General features: G+C 43.8%; 1 protein-coding gene across 1 annotated transcript in view; it reads left to right on the forward strand.

Annotated features, from left to right (window-relative positions):
- Positions 1–1,767: 1,767 nt before the first annotated feature.
- Positions 1,768–17,933, forward strand: part of LOC129858182 (phytanoyl-CoA hydroxylase-interacting protein-like) — a 41,500-nt gene continuing 25,334 nt past the window's right edge. Inside the window, exon 1 of the mRNA XM_055927212.1 lies at positions 1,768–2,052. Coding sequence (XP_055783187.1) covers positions 1,947–2,052 — 106 coding nt within the window. The 5' untranslated portion in view covers positions 1,768–1,946. The remainder of the gene's footprint in view (positions 2,053–17,933) is intronic.

Here is a 17,933-nt window from a genome sequence, read left to right on the forward strand (position 1 = left end):
AAATAATAACACAAGAGGAATGAAAATACACAATGAAGCTATATATACAAGGAGCACCAGTACCATATCAGCGGCGTCTTCATATTTGCCCTGTATTGGACCAAAATTAAGTAGCACACTGATAAAGACACGGTAGCCTAATATGAACAGCAACACGTTCTTAGTTGACATTGAATATCCTGCAGGAATTGGCATTTATCATGTTTTGTGTTTCCATAGTGTGTGTGTATGTGTGTGTGTGTGTGTGTGTGTGTGTGTGTGTGTGTGTGTGCGTGCGTGCGTGCGTTTACAAGCACGTGCGCGTCCTTTTGTTAGTGCCTGGGTGTATCTATATAGGCGGGCTTAGGGATTCCCTATTCCCAAGTGTATTAAATCACATATACGCACCAGTTAGTTACTGCCTCTGCCTTCTCAGCATGATGACTCAGTAGTCCTGTTGGTGCAGTCGCAGACAGAGTGTGGGCCTGCTGAAAAGATAACACACATATTTGTCCAAATACCCTAAGACACTCAAAACAATGGTGGAACGTAAAGTAACACCTCGTCACTCCAATGTTGCGCTAATGTCGATTGAAGCTGGTTGAATCATCGTGGTTTCGTTGAATCAATGTGGGAAAATGATTAGATTTGCAAAAAATAATCAACAAAAGGCATTTCCACTTTTTGTCATTAACTTTTAAACTAAATCCAATGACATGATGACATTTGATGATTTCAAGTTGAATTCAAGGTTAGTTGACAACTCGACCAAATGTAAATCGAAATTAGACATTGAACTGAAGTCTGTGCCCAGTGGGAGGGCATCCCGTTTTCTATTGGAATTAAATATTATCATATTGTTCAATTTTAATCCTATTGCCAATAGCATATTTAGTTTTGCTTCAGCACTGAATAAATATTTGACATACAAGGACTTGTCTTTCATTGTTTTGTCTGTGAGTTTGGTTTGACCCTCATGTTTGGACGATCCTGTCATTGTGGCGGAGTGATAGACCTGGTGTGGGGAGAGATAACCGCGACAGACAGACAGACAGACAGACAGACAGACAGACAGACAGACAGAGAGAGAGAGAGAGAGAGAGAGAGAGAGAGAGAGAGAGAGAGAGAGAGAGAGCTAACTGTGAGATCAGTATTAATCGTCTCAAGGCAATTTCATGGATAAATACATTTATAGTTTGTAGTCTTTCATACGTTTAGAATGAAGCCATCTGTGAAATCTCGCATGTGAATAGACTTTCTGTGTCACGTTAGACTCAAGAAAAGGCCCATGGCTAAAGGATTGTGGCAGAGATAGGCCACAGCTGTTCAAAATACATTATTCTTCTTGTTATGAAAGGTGAGATGGGTCGTTCCCGCTTCATTAATGCCTGGGCCACTTGCACCTGCGCTCCTGTGGAGAGAGCGCGAGACGCGCAGATATCTCCAAATAAGGCTATAGGCCTATGGACCATCTTGTTTGGATGACGTTAGCAGAAACGAAACGCAAAATAAACAATGTGTATGTAGGTTAAAATTGAGTTAAACCGGTGAGGGTGGAAGTTAGGCTACATAAATTGTTGCTCAATCTCGGTTATTCGTGTTCCACTGTCCTGCGGCAGAATAGGGGAAACACTTGTGGCTTACATGGACGATAGCACGCGCCTGAGACCTATTAAGTAGAAAAGTGTAATATAGACAATACATTATAAGGACTGGCATATCTTCGCAGTATGTATGCCTCTCACGTTGCAGCGTCAAATTGGCAGTGTGCTATGCGCTCGTGACGATTTGCTGACGCGCATTTAGCCCCACCACCCTGGAGAGAGATGCTGCGAGGGAGCGAAGGGGCTGGGAACCGGTCACTCTATCTCTCTCTTTCTTGATCGAATGTGAAGAAAGCAAGTCCTGCGGCAAAACGAGCGAAATTCCACCGATACCAGGAGAGGCATCCCGGCTCTGTTGTAGAAATGGAGGTTCCAAGATTGGGACACAACTTAACCAGCCCGATGAGTCCGTGTGAGGGCATGATAAAGAACCTCAGCTTGGACGGTATACAGTTATGCGAGCGAGAGGGTAAGCGCACAATAAACTGCATTTTGGATTGTCATGTAGCCTAGGCGTTGAAATTCCAGGGATTACCCCCATCCACTCCACCAATTTCATTTTGTGGGCATTAGAATATTCCCTTCCATCAGCTAATGAAAGATTACAGCCACGCTCTACTAGCCATCTATAGTGGTGCCAGAATGACTGAATAAGGGTCCAAATAGTGGCTATGGTTTCTGTTTCTCCCTTATTTTATGATGAAAATGTAATAATACGGCAGGTTTACAGTTAATCCGATTTGGACGGCGACTGGTGCGCTGCTGCGTGCGCGGAATAGTTGAGGACATCAATGCATTTTCCTCACATAACCTATCTTTTGTATGCATCATATGCATTTAGGGTTTCACTATGAAACGGGCATAAATTCCACATGATGGCATTTCAGGAAAATGGAGTTTCACCATTTCAGAACCATGGACGTGGACAGCAGCCGGTGGATCGCTTTTGCTAAGGTTTCAATGAAAAGAGGAAACTAACGTTATTCATGCCTGGTGCAGCTCTGAACAAAGCTTGACATTACACATATATAGTATATATTGAAGTATCCTACAGTTAGAGCTGTTTTAAGTCAGAAACCACATCCACAAGCCGATACAAAGATAGATTTGAACTGCATTATTTAACATGATCTGACTAAGAAAAGCTACTATCTTTGAGGATTCAGCTGCATTTTGAAAATACAACTATTTTGGTATGCAACAGAGGAATCACTGTACAATGGTTAAACATTATGGTCTGATCATTAAAAGGTTTTGTTGAAGTTTACATTTCGATTTCAGGAATATTAAAACATTTGCAACATTAAGATAGTTTTGAGAAATAGATGCAAATGGAGACCAGCTGTTCCTAGGCCGAGCCTAGGCTACTCTGTCGATGTATAGCCTATGTTGGCTGATCTGAATGAAAAAATAGCAAGTCATCATCAATGGGGGACTGGGCTCAAAGATGGCTGCACACATCTGCAGACAGAAGCCCCGTTTATACCTGGTGTTAACATGTGTCCTTTGTCTTAATTGTGCCCACATTTGTAGACAGGTGTGGATGTTCAAAAGACACATTGTGATCAGATTGTGATCAGATCTTCTTGCCCCCTCCGGAGGTAGTCAGGCAAACATTGTGTCTGGTTATCTCACAATTGTAGATGGCTCTGGACAGTGAAACTATTTAAATCATCATTATCCATCTTCTAAAATCATTGACAGGTGGTACCATTGACTTATGACATCAATATGTGGCTTAAAATAAATAAATAAATATTATTGTGAAAGACTATCCATGAAATAATTTGCATACAGGGAGGGACCAGGAAATCTGGTCACAATGTGGAAATAGTTGATGGATAAGAGACACATTTTAATACCAGGTGTAGACGCATATCTGAAAATGTGGGCATAATCAGAATGTGGACAAAATCAGGACCAAAGATGTGCCAGGTATAAACAAAGCTAAAGATGGAGCATCCACACCCTTCACTCTAATTACTCAGATAATTTTACAATAGAGTGAGAGAACATGGACAAATTAATTTGCTACATAATACGCTGGATGACACATACTCAGTGCTATATTGCATTACAGTGCCTTTAGAAAGTATTCAGACCCCTTGACTTTTTTCACATTTTGTTGCGTTACAGCCTTATTCTAAAATGTATTAAATTAAAAAAACTCCTCCAAATCTACACACATTACCCCATAATGACAAAGTCAAAACTGTGTTTTAAACATTTTTACAAATTTATAAAAATAAATAAACAGAAATACCTTATTTACATAGGTCTTCAGACCCTTTGCTATTAGATTCGAAATTGAGCTCAGGTGCATCCTGTTTCCATTGATCATCCTTGAGATGTTTCTACAACTTGATTTGAGTCCACCTGTGGTAAATTAAATTGCTTGGACATGATTTGGGAAGGCACACAGCTGTCTATATAAGGTCCACAGTTGACAGTGCATGTTAGAGCAAAAACCAAGCCATGAGGTCGAAGGAATTGTCCGTAGAGCTCAGAGAAAGGATTGTGTGAAGGCACAGATCTGGGGTAGAGTACCAAAAAATGTCTGCAGCGTTGAAGGTCCCCAAGAACACAGTGGCCTCCATCATTCCTAAATAAAAGATGTTTGGAACCACCAGGACTCTTCTTCCTAGAGCTGACCGCCCGGCCAAACTAAGCAATCGGGGGAGAAGAGCCTTGGTCATGGAGGTGACCAAAAACCCGATGGTCACTCTGACAGAGCTCTAGAGTTCCACTGTGGAGATGGGAGAAACTTCCAGAAGGACAACAATCTCTGCAGAACTCCACCTATCAGGCCTTTATTGTAGAGTGCCCAGACTGAAGCCACTCCTCAGTAAAAGGCACATGACAGCCTGCTTGGAGTTTGCCAAAAGGCACCTAAAGACTCTCAGACAATGAGAAACAAGATTCTCTGGTCTGTTGAAACAAAGATTGAAGTCTTTGGCCTGAATGTCAAGCATCACATCTGGAGGAAACCTGGCACCATCCCTATGGTGTTGTGGGGATGTTTTTCAGTGGCAAGGACTGGGAGACTAGTCAGGATCGAGGCAAAGATGAATGGAGCAAAGTACAGGGAGATCCTCGATGGAAACCTGCTCCAGAGTGCTCAGGACCTCAGACTTGGGCGAAGGTTCCCCTTCCAACAGAACAATGACCCTAAACACACAGCCAAGACAGCACAGCAGTAGCTTCGGTGCAGTCTCTGAATGTCCTTGAGTGGCCCAACCAGAGCCGGGACTTGAACCTAATCAAGCATCTCTGGAGAGACCTGAAAATAGCTGTGCAGCAACGCTCCCCATCCAACCTGACAGAGCTTGAGAAGATCTGCAGAGAAGAATGGGAAAAACTCCCCAAATACAGGTGTGCCAAGCTTGTAGCGTCATACCTAGGAAGACTAGATGCTGTAATCGCTGAAATATCACATGCACATAATGACGAGAACACTCAATGCTGTAATTGTCATTATGAAGCATTTACAGCATTGAGTCTTCTTGGGTATGATGCTGCAGATCCCCTCAAGCTCTGTCTGGTTGGATGGGGAGCGTCTCTGCACAGCAATTTTCAGTTCTCTCCTGAGAGTATTTAAGTCCACCTGTGGTAAAGGTGCTTCGACAAATGACTGAGTAAAAGATCTGAATACTTATGTAAATGTGATATTTCATTTTTTTTAGAATAAGGCGGTAACGTAGCAAAATGTGGGAAAAGTCAAGGGGTCTGAATACTTTCCAAAGGCACTGTGCATTTTATTGCAAGACCATAATCAACTAACTATAATCTATGGCCTAGTCATAGAAATATTACAGATGTGCATTTAGAAATATATTGAAAGTGAACGCTCAAACTGAGCTTGATAATGTGTCTTTTGATTTGTACATAGGGGCTGTTGTCTAGGCCCTATCCAGTCAATGGTGGTCTTCATTAGGCCACACAAGCAGGGCAGTTAGACCCTGCCAACACAGTGCACCAATTGTACCTCTGGTTCTATTTCTCATTTCCTGGGGCGGCTGCCCATCATATAATGGAGTGGGATGCTCTTTATATCCCCTTACGACTGGCCTGATTTTAAAACTCTAATTTGAGTATATATAGGTATAGGTATAGGCTGAACTTTCTTATGGATGTTGCTGTTGGTGCCAGCTCTGTGCTCTGTGCTCTGTGCTTTGGCCCCTTTGCAGCAAACAAGCACTCTCCAATTTGTCAGTCAATACTGGGTAAATAAGGGATAAGTGTGCTTGAGCTGCCCACTGTTTGTAGTACAACAGCACAACAATCTCTGTCATTACTTTACAGATCCTGAGGGGAAATGAAATGACAGGGTAATAAAAAGCGCCTACATTCTTTACCAAACATTATAATTGTATTTTGAGTATGAAGCTCCTTTCCCAAGACAGGCTGATTTGTTCACTAGCTTTGATGATGCTTGATGTGGCCTATGACCATCTGTGTGTGTTTTGGGGTTGAGCAGTCCTATTTGCATGTAGATTACAATATATCTGATCCAATATCATTGATGATAGGTCCAACATCATGATAATAACAATAAAACCATGCCTATTGACAGCCCACCTAAACATGAAATCAGTTTAAACCATGTTTTTAGAATTAATCAAGTGTAGGACAGGATCATCTCCTGAAAATGCATTCTCACTAACACCACAGACAGTTTTCCTCAACTTCACATGTAGGTGTCAGAGGAAGGCCCTAAAAGTTGTCAAAAACTCCAGCCACCCTAGTCATACCGTTCGCTCTGTTACCGCATGGCAAGCGGTACCGGAGTGCCAAGTCTAGGTCCTAGAGGCTTCTAAACAAGCCATAAGACTCCTGAACAGCTAATCAAATGGCTACCCAGACTATTTGCACCCCCCCCCCCCCATTCTACACTGCTGCTACTCTCTGTTATCATCTATGCATAGCCACTTTAATAACCCTACCTGCATGTACATAATTACCTCAACTACCTCGACACCGGTGCCCCCGCACATTGACTCTGTACCGGTACCACCTGTATATAGCCCCGCTATTGTTATTTACTTTGAATTTAACTTTTTTTTTTTTTGTATTTTCTTAAAACTTGGTTGGTTAAGGGGTTGTAAGTAAGCATTTCACTGTAAGGTCTACACCTGTTGTATTCGGCGCATGTGACATATACAATTTGATTTGATAGTTTATCCTGCTTTGACAGACTAAAGCTGGCAGCAAGTTGTTTTGATGTCACTTTAATTAATGTTCTCTGTGTTTTACTTTTTACGCTGCTATGCTTGTCGAAATGTAGGGACTGTGCCCTTTAACAAATTGTTTGCTGTCTAGGAATACAATACATTTAGTTCTCTTGGAAATGTATTGGATTTTCTCCAATGTATTTATAAAATTGCAAATTTTTTAAAAAATATATTTTTTATTTGAAATTTTATCCCCTCTTCTCCCCAATTTTCGTGGTATCCAATCGCTAGTAATTACTATCTTGTATCATCGCTACAACTCCCCTACGGGCTCGGGAGAGACGAAGGTCGAAAGCCATGCGTCCTCCGAAGCACAATCCAACCAATCCAACCACCACTGCTTCTTAACACAGCGCGCCTCCAACCCGGAAGCCAGCCGCACCAACGCGTCGGAGGAAACACCGTGCACCTGGCCCCCTTGGTTAGCGCGCACTGCGCCCGGCCCGCCACAGGAGTCGCTGGAGAGCGATGAGACAAGGATATCCCTACCGGCCAAACCCTTCCTAACCCGGATGACGCTAGGCCAATTGTGCGTCGCCCCACAGACCCCCGGTCGCGGCCGGCTGCGACAGAGCCTGGGCGCGAACCCAGAGACTCTGGTGGCGCAGCTAGCACTGCGATGCAGTGCCCTAGACCACTGCGCCACCCGGGAGGCCCTAAAATTGCTAATTTAATGTTAATTTCAGTATCACAACCATGTCTAAAAATATCTAGCAAATATCAATATTTAATCGTCAACACAAACGTGAGAATTCCCAAGCCAACCCAGACTAGAAAATGGCTTTGTCAGAGGCCCATCAATATTTTAGCATTGCAATGTGTATACAGTGGTGGGGGGTTTCAGCATTGAGAAGGCACATGTGACTGAGCCTTTCCCCTCTGTCTCAAGAATAGCTCTGGGAACTGCATAGAGAAAGAAAATAACTGGAACTGACATCAACATTTGAAGGACCCATTACAATTTTAATGTTTAAGACAGACATCCTATTTAAAAACTGTATAAGAAATTCAGCCACACTTCAAATGTGTGCCAACCAGGACTAATCTCAATATACATGTATCACGTCTATGTCCAGTGGTTACCAGTTCAGTTTAGTTACCATGTTGGCAAGATGGTGCAGACAGACATGACAGCTCTGCTTCTAGCTATTAAGCAACTTTGCAGTATTTCTTTTTTTTTGTGTGTTATTTCTGCTTTACTCATCTTATATGTATATACTGTATTCTATTCTACTGTATTTTAATCAATGCCACTCTGACATTGCTCGTCCTAATATTTATATATTTCTTTATTCCATTCTTTTACTTTTAGATTTGTGTATTGTTGTGGATTGTTAGATTCTACTGCACTGTTGGAGATAAGAACTCAAACATTGCGCTACACCCGCATTAACATCTGCTAAATATGTATATGTGACCAATAACATTTGATCTGATTTGATAAAATCAAAGTTTATTGCTCGCTTACACAGTTTTGCAGATGTTATAGTGGATGCAGCAAAATGTTTATGTTACTAGCTCCTAACAATGCAGTAAAATGTCAAACAAGTACACAAATATTCCAATAAAGCAATAATACAAGAAATCAAGAAATATCAGAACGATTCCAATTAACAACCCAAATAGCACTTCAACAGTAACTAGGTTTCTATCCAGATTTTCATGTGAATATTCAAAAATCTGCACAAAACAATATGCACATTTTACCACCAGAGATGTGTTTCCAGCAAGCTAACTTATTGTGGATAAAAGTCTGTGCGTGATGACATAGTACACAGAAAAAATGACTTTTGTGGTTACATTTATCTGTATCGAATGAAAAATGCTAGTTAAAAGGGTTTCCATCACATTTTCAACACTGTGATGGTTTTGTCACAAACGTGCCCACTCTGGTCTTGGCACGTGCGCTCTAGCCAACAGCTGGCAGATACAGTGCGGGTAGGCTACCTACATTATGAGATTATAATGGATAAGAGCGAAATTATTTTTATTTTTCAAACTGCAGCCAAACATCGATCATCATGTCACCAGAATAAGACCCTCAATATTTATTGGATCAAGCATATCAAGTGCACTTTCACCACCCTGTGAAGTTCATGATGACTTTTTGAATCTGTTGCCTAATAATCCACCTCTGGCCTGCTCGCCTCCCTACCACTGAGGAAGTACAGTTCCCGCTCAGCCCAGTCAAAACTGTTCGCTGCTCTGGCACCCCAATGGTGGAACAAACTCCCTCACGACGCCAGGACAGCGGAGTCAATCACCACCTTCCGGAGACACCTGAAACCCCAACTCTTCAAGGAATACCTAGGTTAGGATAAAGCAATCCTTCTGCCCCCCCCCCCCCCCCCCCCCCCCTTAAAAGATTTAGATGCACTATTGTAAAGTGGCTGTTCCACTGGATGTCATAAGGTGAATGCACCAATTTGTAAGTCGCTCTGGATAAGAGCGTCTGCTAAATGACTTAAATGTAAATGTAAACTGCATGGTTTTCCGAGTCGTAGTGGGAGGACAAACCACACTACATGAACTCAGCAAAAAAAGAAACGTCCTCTCAAAGTCAACTGCGTTTATTTTCAGCAAACTTAACATGTGTAAATATTTGTATGAACATAACAAGATTCAACAACTGAGACATAAACTGAACAAGTTCCACAGACATGTAACTAAAATAAATGGAATAATGTGTCCCTAAACAAAGGGGGTGTCAAAATCAAAAGTAACAGTCACTATCTGGTGTGGCATCTCCTCCACGTGGACTGCACCAGATTTGCCAGTTCTTGCTGTGAGATGTTACCCCACTCTTCTACCAAGGCACCTGCAAGTTCCTGGACATTTCTGGGGGGAATGGCCCTAGCCCTCACCCTCCGATCCAACAGGTCCCAGACATGCTCAATGGGATTGAGATCCGGGCTCTTCACTGGCCATGGCAGAACACTGACATTCCTGCCTTGCAGGAAATCACGCACAGAATGAGCAGTATGGCTGGTGGCATTGCCATGCTGGAGGGTCATGTCAGGATGAGCCTGCAGGAAGGGTACCACATGAGGGAGGAGGATGTCTTCCCTGTAACGCACAGCGTTGAGATTGCCTGCAATGACAACAAGCTCAGTCTGATGATGCTGTGACACACCGCCCCAGACCACGACGGACCCTCCACCTCCAAATCGATCCCGCTCCAGAGTACAGGCCTTGGTGCAACGCTCATTCCTTCGACGAGAAACACAAATCTGACCATCACTCCTGGTGAGACAAAACCGCGACTGGTCAGTGAAGAGCACTTTTTGCCAGTCCTGTCTGGTCCAGCGACGGTGGGTTTGTGCCAGCGACGGTGGGTTTGTGCCCATAGGCAACGTTGTTGCCGGTGATGTCTGGTGAGGATCTGCCTTACAACAGGCCTACAAACCCTCAGTCTAGCCTCTCTCAGCCTACACGTGGTCTGCCACTGCGAGGATGATCAGCTGTCTGTCCTGTCTCCTTGTAGCGCTGTCTTAGGTGTCTCACAGTACGGACATTGCAATTTATTGCCCTGGCCACATCTGCAGTCCTCATGCCTCCTTGCAGCATGCCTGCGGCACGTTCACGCAGATGAGCAGGAACCCTGGGCATCTTTCATTTGGTGTTTTTCAGAGTCAGTAGAAAGGCCTCTTTAGTGTCCTAGGTTTCATAACTGTGACCTTAATTGCCTACCGTCTGTAAGCTGTTAGTGTCTTAACGACCGTTCCACAGGTGCATGTTCATTAACTGTTTACGGTTCATTGAACAAGCATGGGAAACAGTGTTTAAACCCTTTACAATGAAGATCTGTGAAGTTATTTGGATTTTTACGAATTATCTTTGAAAGACAGGGTCCTGAAAAAGGGACGTTTCTTTTTTTGTTGAGTTTATATTCAGGTAACTCCCAAGTTAACTTTGATATGATGGTTATTATATCCATATATGTCTAAAAATGCGTTTCCACTGCCATTTCTCACATAATACATTTTACCGACACAAAAAGATCCCATCATGTCGAACTAACAAATTGTTTGTCGGCCCCCCCATTTTGCCCTCAGAACAGCCTCAATCCGTCAGGGCATGGACTGTACAAGGTGTCGAAAGCATTCCACAGGGTTGCTGGCCCATGTTGACTCCAATGCTTCCCACAATTGTGTCAAATTGGCTGGATGTCTTTTGGTGGTGGACCATTCTTGATACACACAGGAAACTGTTGAGTATGAAAAACCCAGCAGTGTTGCAGTTCTTGACACAAATCAGTACGCCTGGTACCTGCTACCATACACCGTTCAAAGGCACTTGCATTTTTAGGCTTGCCTATTCACCCTCTGAATGATGGCGCCGGAGGGGATGGTTGTTGTTTTATTGGCTCTTAACCAACCGTGCTATTTTGTTAGTTTTTTCCGCATTGTTTGTAACTTATTTTGTACATATTGTTGCTGCTACCATCTCTTATGACCGAAAATAGCCTCTGGACATCAGAACAACGATTTCTCACCTCGAATTGGACGAATATTTTTTCTTTAATGAGTCGGACGGGAAGGATATACTCCAAACACCCGAACAGGCCCTCATCCCCATCATTCGCTGGAGAAAGAAACTGAGATTTCGTGGAAAGAGATCGGGGTGCCTTGTGAGGATCAGGCGATGAGTGGCTAATCTGCCTTTGCCATCAGTACTGTTAGCTAACGTTCAATCGCTGGAAAACAAATGGGACGAACTGAAATCACGTATATCCTACCAACAGGACATTAAATACTGTAATATCTTATTTTTCACAGAGTCCTGGCTGAACGATGACATTAATAACATACAGCTGGCGGGTTATACACTATCGGCAGGATAGAACAGCTGCCTCTGGTAAGACATGGGGCGAGGGCCTATGCATATTTGTAAACAACAGCTGGTGCACGATATCTAAGGAAGTCTTGAGGTTTTGTTCGCCTGAGGTAGAATATCTCATGATAAGCTGTAGACCACACTATCTACCTATATTTTTCGTAGCTGTCTACATACCACCACAGACTGATGCTGGCACTAAAACCACACTCAATGAGCTGTATACCGCCATAAGCAAACAAGAAAACGCTCATCCAGAGGCGACACTCCTAGTGGCCGCGGACTTCAATGCAGGGAAACTTAAATCAATTTAACCCAATTTCTATCAGCATGTTAAATGTGCAACCAGAGGGAAAAAAAACTCTAGACCACCTTTATTCCATACAGAGAGACACGTACAAAGCTCTCCCTCGCCCTCCATTTGGCAAATCTGACCATAATTCTATCCTCCTGATTCCTGCTGACAAACAAAAATTAAAGCAGGAAGCACCAGCGACTCGGTCTATAAAAAAAGTAGTCAGATGAAGCAGATGCTAAACTACAGGACTGTTTTGCTAGCAGAGACTGGAATATGTTCCGGGATTCTTCTGATGGCATTGAGGAGTACACCACATCAGTCACTGGCTTCATCAATCAGTGCATCGATGACGTCGTCCCCACAGTGACTGTATGTACATACCCCAACCAGAAACCATGGATTACAGGCGCCATTCACACTGAGCTAAAGGGTAGAGCTGCCACTTTCAAAGTGTGGGACTCTAACCCGGAAGCTTATAAGAAATCCCGCTCTGCCCTCTGACAAACCATTAAGATCGAAACGTACTATACTAACTCCGACGCTCATCGGATGTGGCAGGGCTTGCAAACTATTATAGACTACAAAGGGAAGCACAGCCGAGAGCTACCCAGTGACACGAGCCTACCAGACGAGCTAAATAACATATATGCTCGCTTCGAGGCAAGTAACAATGAAACATGCTTGAGAGCATCAGCTGTTCCGGACAACTATGTGATCACGCTCTCCGCAGCCGATGTGAGTAAGACCTTTAAACAGGTCAACATTCACAAGGCCGCAGAGCCAGATGAATTACCAGAACGCGTACTCCGAGCATGTGCTGACCAACTGGCAAGTGTCTTCACTGACATTTTCAACCTCTCCCTGTCTGAGTCTCTAATACCAAAATGTTTCAAGCAGACCACCATAGTCCATGTGGCCAAGAACACTAAGGTAACCTGCCTAAATGACTACTGACCCGTAGCACTCACGTCTGTAGCCATGAAATGCTTTGAAAGGCTGGTCATGGCTTACATCAACACCATTATCCCAGAAACCCTAGACCCACTCCAATTTGCATACCGTCCCAACAGATCTACAGATGATGCAACGTCTATTTGACTCCACACTGCCCTTTCACACCTGGACAAAAGGAAGGGCTACCCAAACATAGGTGTTCCTCTCACATAGGAACACCTATGTGAGAATGCTATTCATTGACTACAGCTCACCGTTCAACACCATAGTCCCTTCAAAGCTCATCATGAAGCTAAGGACCCTGGGACTAAACACCTCCCTCTGCAACTGGATCCTGGACTTCCTAACGGGCCGCCCCCAGGTGGTAAGGGTAGGTAACAACACATCCGCTACGCTGATCCTCAACACGGTCGCCCCTCAGGGGTGCGTACTCTGTCCCCTCCTGTACTCCATTTTTACTCAGGAATGACTCCAACACCATCATTAAGTGTGCCGATGACACAAAAGTGGTAGGCCTGATCACCGACAACGATGAGACAGCCTATAGGGAGGAGGACAGAGACCTGACCGCGTGGTGCAAGGACAACAACCTCTCCCTCAACGCGATCAGAACAAAGGAGATGATTGTGGACTACAGGAAAAAGAGGACCGCGCACATCCCCATTCTCATCAACGGGGCTGTAGTGGAGCAGGTTGAGAGCTTCAAGTTCCTTGGCGTCCACATCACCAACAAACTAACATGGTCCAAGCACACCAAGACAGTTGTGAAGAGGGCATGACAAAACCTATTCCCCCTCAGGAGACTGAAAAGATTTGGCATGGGTCCTCAGATCCTCAAAAGGTTTTACAGCTGCACCATCGAAAGCATCCTGACGGGGTGCATCACTGCCTGGTATGGCAACTGCTCGACCTCCAACCGCAAGGCTCTACAGAAGGTAGTGCGTCCGGCCCAGTACATCACAGTGGCCAAGTTTCCCGCCATCCAGGACCTCTATACCAGGTGCTGTCATAGGAGGGCCCTAAAAATCGTGAAAGACTCCAGCCACCCTTGTCATAGTCTGTTCTCTCTGCTACGGCACGGCAAGTGGTACCGGAGCGCCAAGTCTAGGTCCAAGAGGCTTCTAAACCACTTCTACTGTCACATTGGTATAAATGATTCAAGAGACAGACGCAGGAATGCGTAATAAGGGTTTTTATTGTACCCAAATTACGGCGTGCCAAGTAAAGGCACGGGGACGAAAACCAAACAATAACACAGGGTTCAAACCCAAACAAAATAGCGAGGAGTACCTCAAATAAATAACACATGCTCACAATGATTAATACACGGGAAGAGAACCATAATCATCTGTGCAATCCACAAGGACACAAAAGCCCAAACACACAGCACAGGTACTCACACGCACCAACGGACACTGTAACAATAATCAACTGCCCAATGGAAACCAAAGGGCACACTTATACAAGTACTAATCAGTGGGAATAGGGGACAGGTGTGCGTAATGAAAGATCCTGAGGAATCCGTGACAGTACCCCCTTGACACGCTGCATTAGCAACGCAACGACACCGGCCTCGAAGGCGATCACAGTAACGCAGTGCAGGTCGATCAGGACCCGATGCAGCTGTCGAAGTTGCGTCGTTGTCGGACGGGAGTTGCCGCTGCCAAAGTTGCGGCTGCGTCGAATGGACCAGTTGCAGTGGCGTCGGATGGACCGGTTGTGGTGGCGTCGGACAGGCCAGTTGCAGCTGCATCATTGGACGGACCCGTTGTAGCAACCTCGGACGGCACAGTTGCAGCTGCCGAAGTCGCGGCGGCGTTGGACGGACCAGTCATAGCGTCGTCGGACGGGCCATTCCCGCTGTCTCCCAAAAGGGTTGATTATTCTGTCACGTCGGTATGAAGGGGTCGGGAGACAGGCGCAGGAATTTGTAATAGGGGTTTTTATTTCCCAATTTACAGCGTGCCGTGTAAAGGCACGGGGACGAAGACCAAACAAACATGAATACAAAACACAGGGGAGAAACCCAAACAAAAGAGCGAAGAGTAGCTCGAATAAATACACAATTGCACAATGATTATCACACGGGACGAGACCCGTAATCATCTGCACAATATACGTGGCACGAAAGCCAAAACAACATAGCACAGGTACTCACACGACCAACGGACATTGTAACAATAATGGACAGCCCAACGGAAACCAAATTGCACACTTATAGAAGTACTAATCAGTGGAAATAGGGGACAGGTGTGCGTAATGAAAGTTCCGGAGGATCCGTAACATCTACCCCCAAGCCATACGACTCCTGAACATCTAATCAAATGCCTACACAGACTATTTGCATTGCCACCCCCCACCCCTATTCTACGTTGCTGCTACTCTCTGTTATTATCTATGCATAGTCACATTAATAACTCTACCTACATGTACATATTACCTAAATTCCCTCGACACAGGGTGCCCCCGCACATTGACTCTGTACCGGTACCCCCTGTATATAACCCCGCTATTGGTATTTACTGCTGCTTTTTAATTATGTATTATTCTTATCTCTTACTTTTTAATGTATTTTCTTAAAACTGCATTGCTGGTTAAGGGCTTGTAAGTAAGCGTTTCAGTGTAAGGACTACACCTGTTGTATTCGGCGCATGTGACAAATAACATTTGATTTGATTGGCAAACATACACAATCCATGTCGCAATTGAATCAAGGTTTAAAAGTCCTTTAACCTGTCTTCTCCCCTTCATCTACACTGATTGAAGTGGATTTAACACGTGACATCAATAAGGGATCATAGCTTTCACCTGGATCCACCTGATCAGTCTATGTCATTGAATGAGCAGATGTTCTTAATGTTTTGTACACTCAGTGTATATTAGAGTGAGCTACGTCAAGAATCCAGTATATAAATTAAATATGTGGTGTATAAACAGTGTAACTAAAATACAATGTACAGTAATAGAAATATTAGAATGAACTTTGTTGTGAAAACAGTATTTAAATGGACAGTACAAAACCACAAGGACAAATGTATAGAATTGCAGAAAATTAGCTTACGGACCATAGTCCGGAATATAAATATACAGTATATTGTACATATGTGAATGGTGTGTATAGACAGAATGGGCAGTATGTGAATAGAAAAGGTCTGCACATCAGTAGTTATATAGGATAAGCCATGACTATAATACAGTATATGCAAATAAAGTGGGTAAAACAGTATGTAAACATTATTAAAGTGGCTAGTGTTCAATGACTCTATGTACATATGGCAGCAGTCTCTAAGGTGCAAGGTAGAGTGCCGAGTATTAGCCAGCTAGTGACAGTGTCTAAGGTTCAGGGAAGGTTACTGGGTGGTCCATGATGGATGGGTGAACTTCATTTAACCAAGTACTGTGTCAGTTTTCTGAGAGACCTCCCAACCGCCATTCCAGCTGTGACACCATCAGAGCCAGCCTCACTGTCGGATACAGGCCGAGTGTGTGAGTTGAGCCTACCATCTGTCTTGCAGTAGCAACAACTAAATGAACAGTAACAGTAAAGCCCCTCCCCAAGTGTCACGATCGTGTGGCGGATTGACGGACCAAAACGCAGCATTTGGAAAATAAGCCATCTTCTTTTATTTTTAAAGATGACGAAAAATAAACACGAAACACTTAATACAAACTAACAAAACAACAAACGATCGTGAAGCTAATAAACGATGTGCACACACAACAGGCTACAAACGTTCTGACATAGACAATTACTCACAACCAATGAGAGCCTATGGCTACCCTAAATAAGGCTCCCAATCAGAGACAACCGAAATCAGCTGTCTCTAATTGGGAACTCATTCAGGTAACCATAGACTCTCCTAGATAACTAAACATACATAGACAACGCTAGACATCTGAACTCAACACAAACCCATATACTACACCCCATAACCCCTTTACCATAGAAACACCCAAAACCAACAAAACATAAACATTCCCCATGTCACACCCTGACCTAACTAAAATAATAAAGAAAACAAAGAATACTAAGGCCAGGGCGTGACACCAAGAGCCCAATTTTACCAAATTTTAGCTCAGGCCTGTTGCTATTTGTTTTTCTACAATGTACTAACAAGAGAGGTTTAGACTCAAATCCCCTAAAAGCCAGTGGAAATAATGGAGAAACCTTTTAAGCGATAACTCCATGAACTTTATGGGGAAATGGAGAGATCAATAGAGATCAGTCATACTCTCCATACCAGTGGTGTAATCAAATCATATCAAAGATGTGATTTGATTCATTGTCCTGGCTCTCTGACAACTAAGAGACCATATTTTGTGTGGGCAGTTGACCCATGAGTGTGTCTGGCAGGAAGAGTAATCCATGTCAGTTACACTGCTGCTGTCCACCTCATCCAGACCAGACACTGCTCTTAGAGCTCTCTGCGGATTTAACCCTTTCTTGTGAACAGAATGTGTAACCTAGTTGGAGGACAAAATTATGTTGAAATCGAAATGGTTATTTAGGTAAAAGGGTATTCTTGATCAAAATTATGATGTATATCAACAATGCTATGTAAAAAGTTCCATAATGGATTGATTTTTAAGCCAAAGTATTCTGTTGAGGGATTTAACATAGGCCTAATTTCATTTCACTCTGGTGTCATTAACAAATTCTATGCTAATGAAACACAATGACTCTTCTATTTTTTGACAAGTTAAGAATGAACGCTCTTTTTTTTTATATATATTTTTTTTATCCCATTTTCTCCCCAATTTTCGTGGTATCCAATCGCTAGTAATTACTACCTTGTCTCATCGCTACAACTCCCGTACGGGCTCGGGAGAGACGAAGGTCGAAAGCCATGCGTTCTCCGAAGGACAACCCAACCAGCCGTACTGCTTCTTAACACAGCGCGCCTCCAACCCGGAAGCCAGCCGCACCAATGTGTCGGAGGAAACACCATGTACCTGGCCCCCTTGGCTGGCGCGCACTGCGCCCGGCCCGCCACAGGAGTCGCTGGAGCGCGATGAGACAAGGATATCCCT

The sequence above is a fragment of the Salvelinus fontinalis genome, chromosome 1 (genome assembly GCF_029448725.1).
Source record: "Salvelinus fontinalis isolate EN_2023a chromosome 1, ASM2944872v1, whole genome shotgun sequence".
NCBI lineage: Eukaryota > Metazoa > Chordata > Actinopteri > Salmoniformes > Salmonidae > Salvelinus > Salvelinus fontinalis.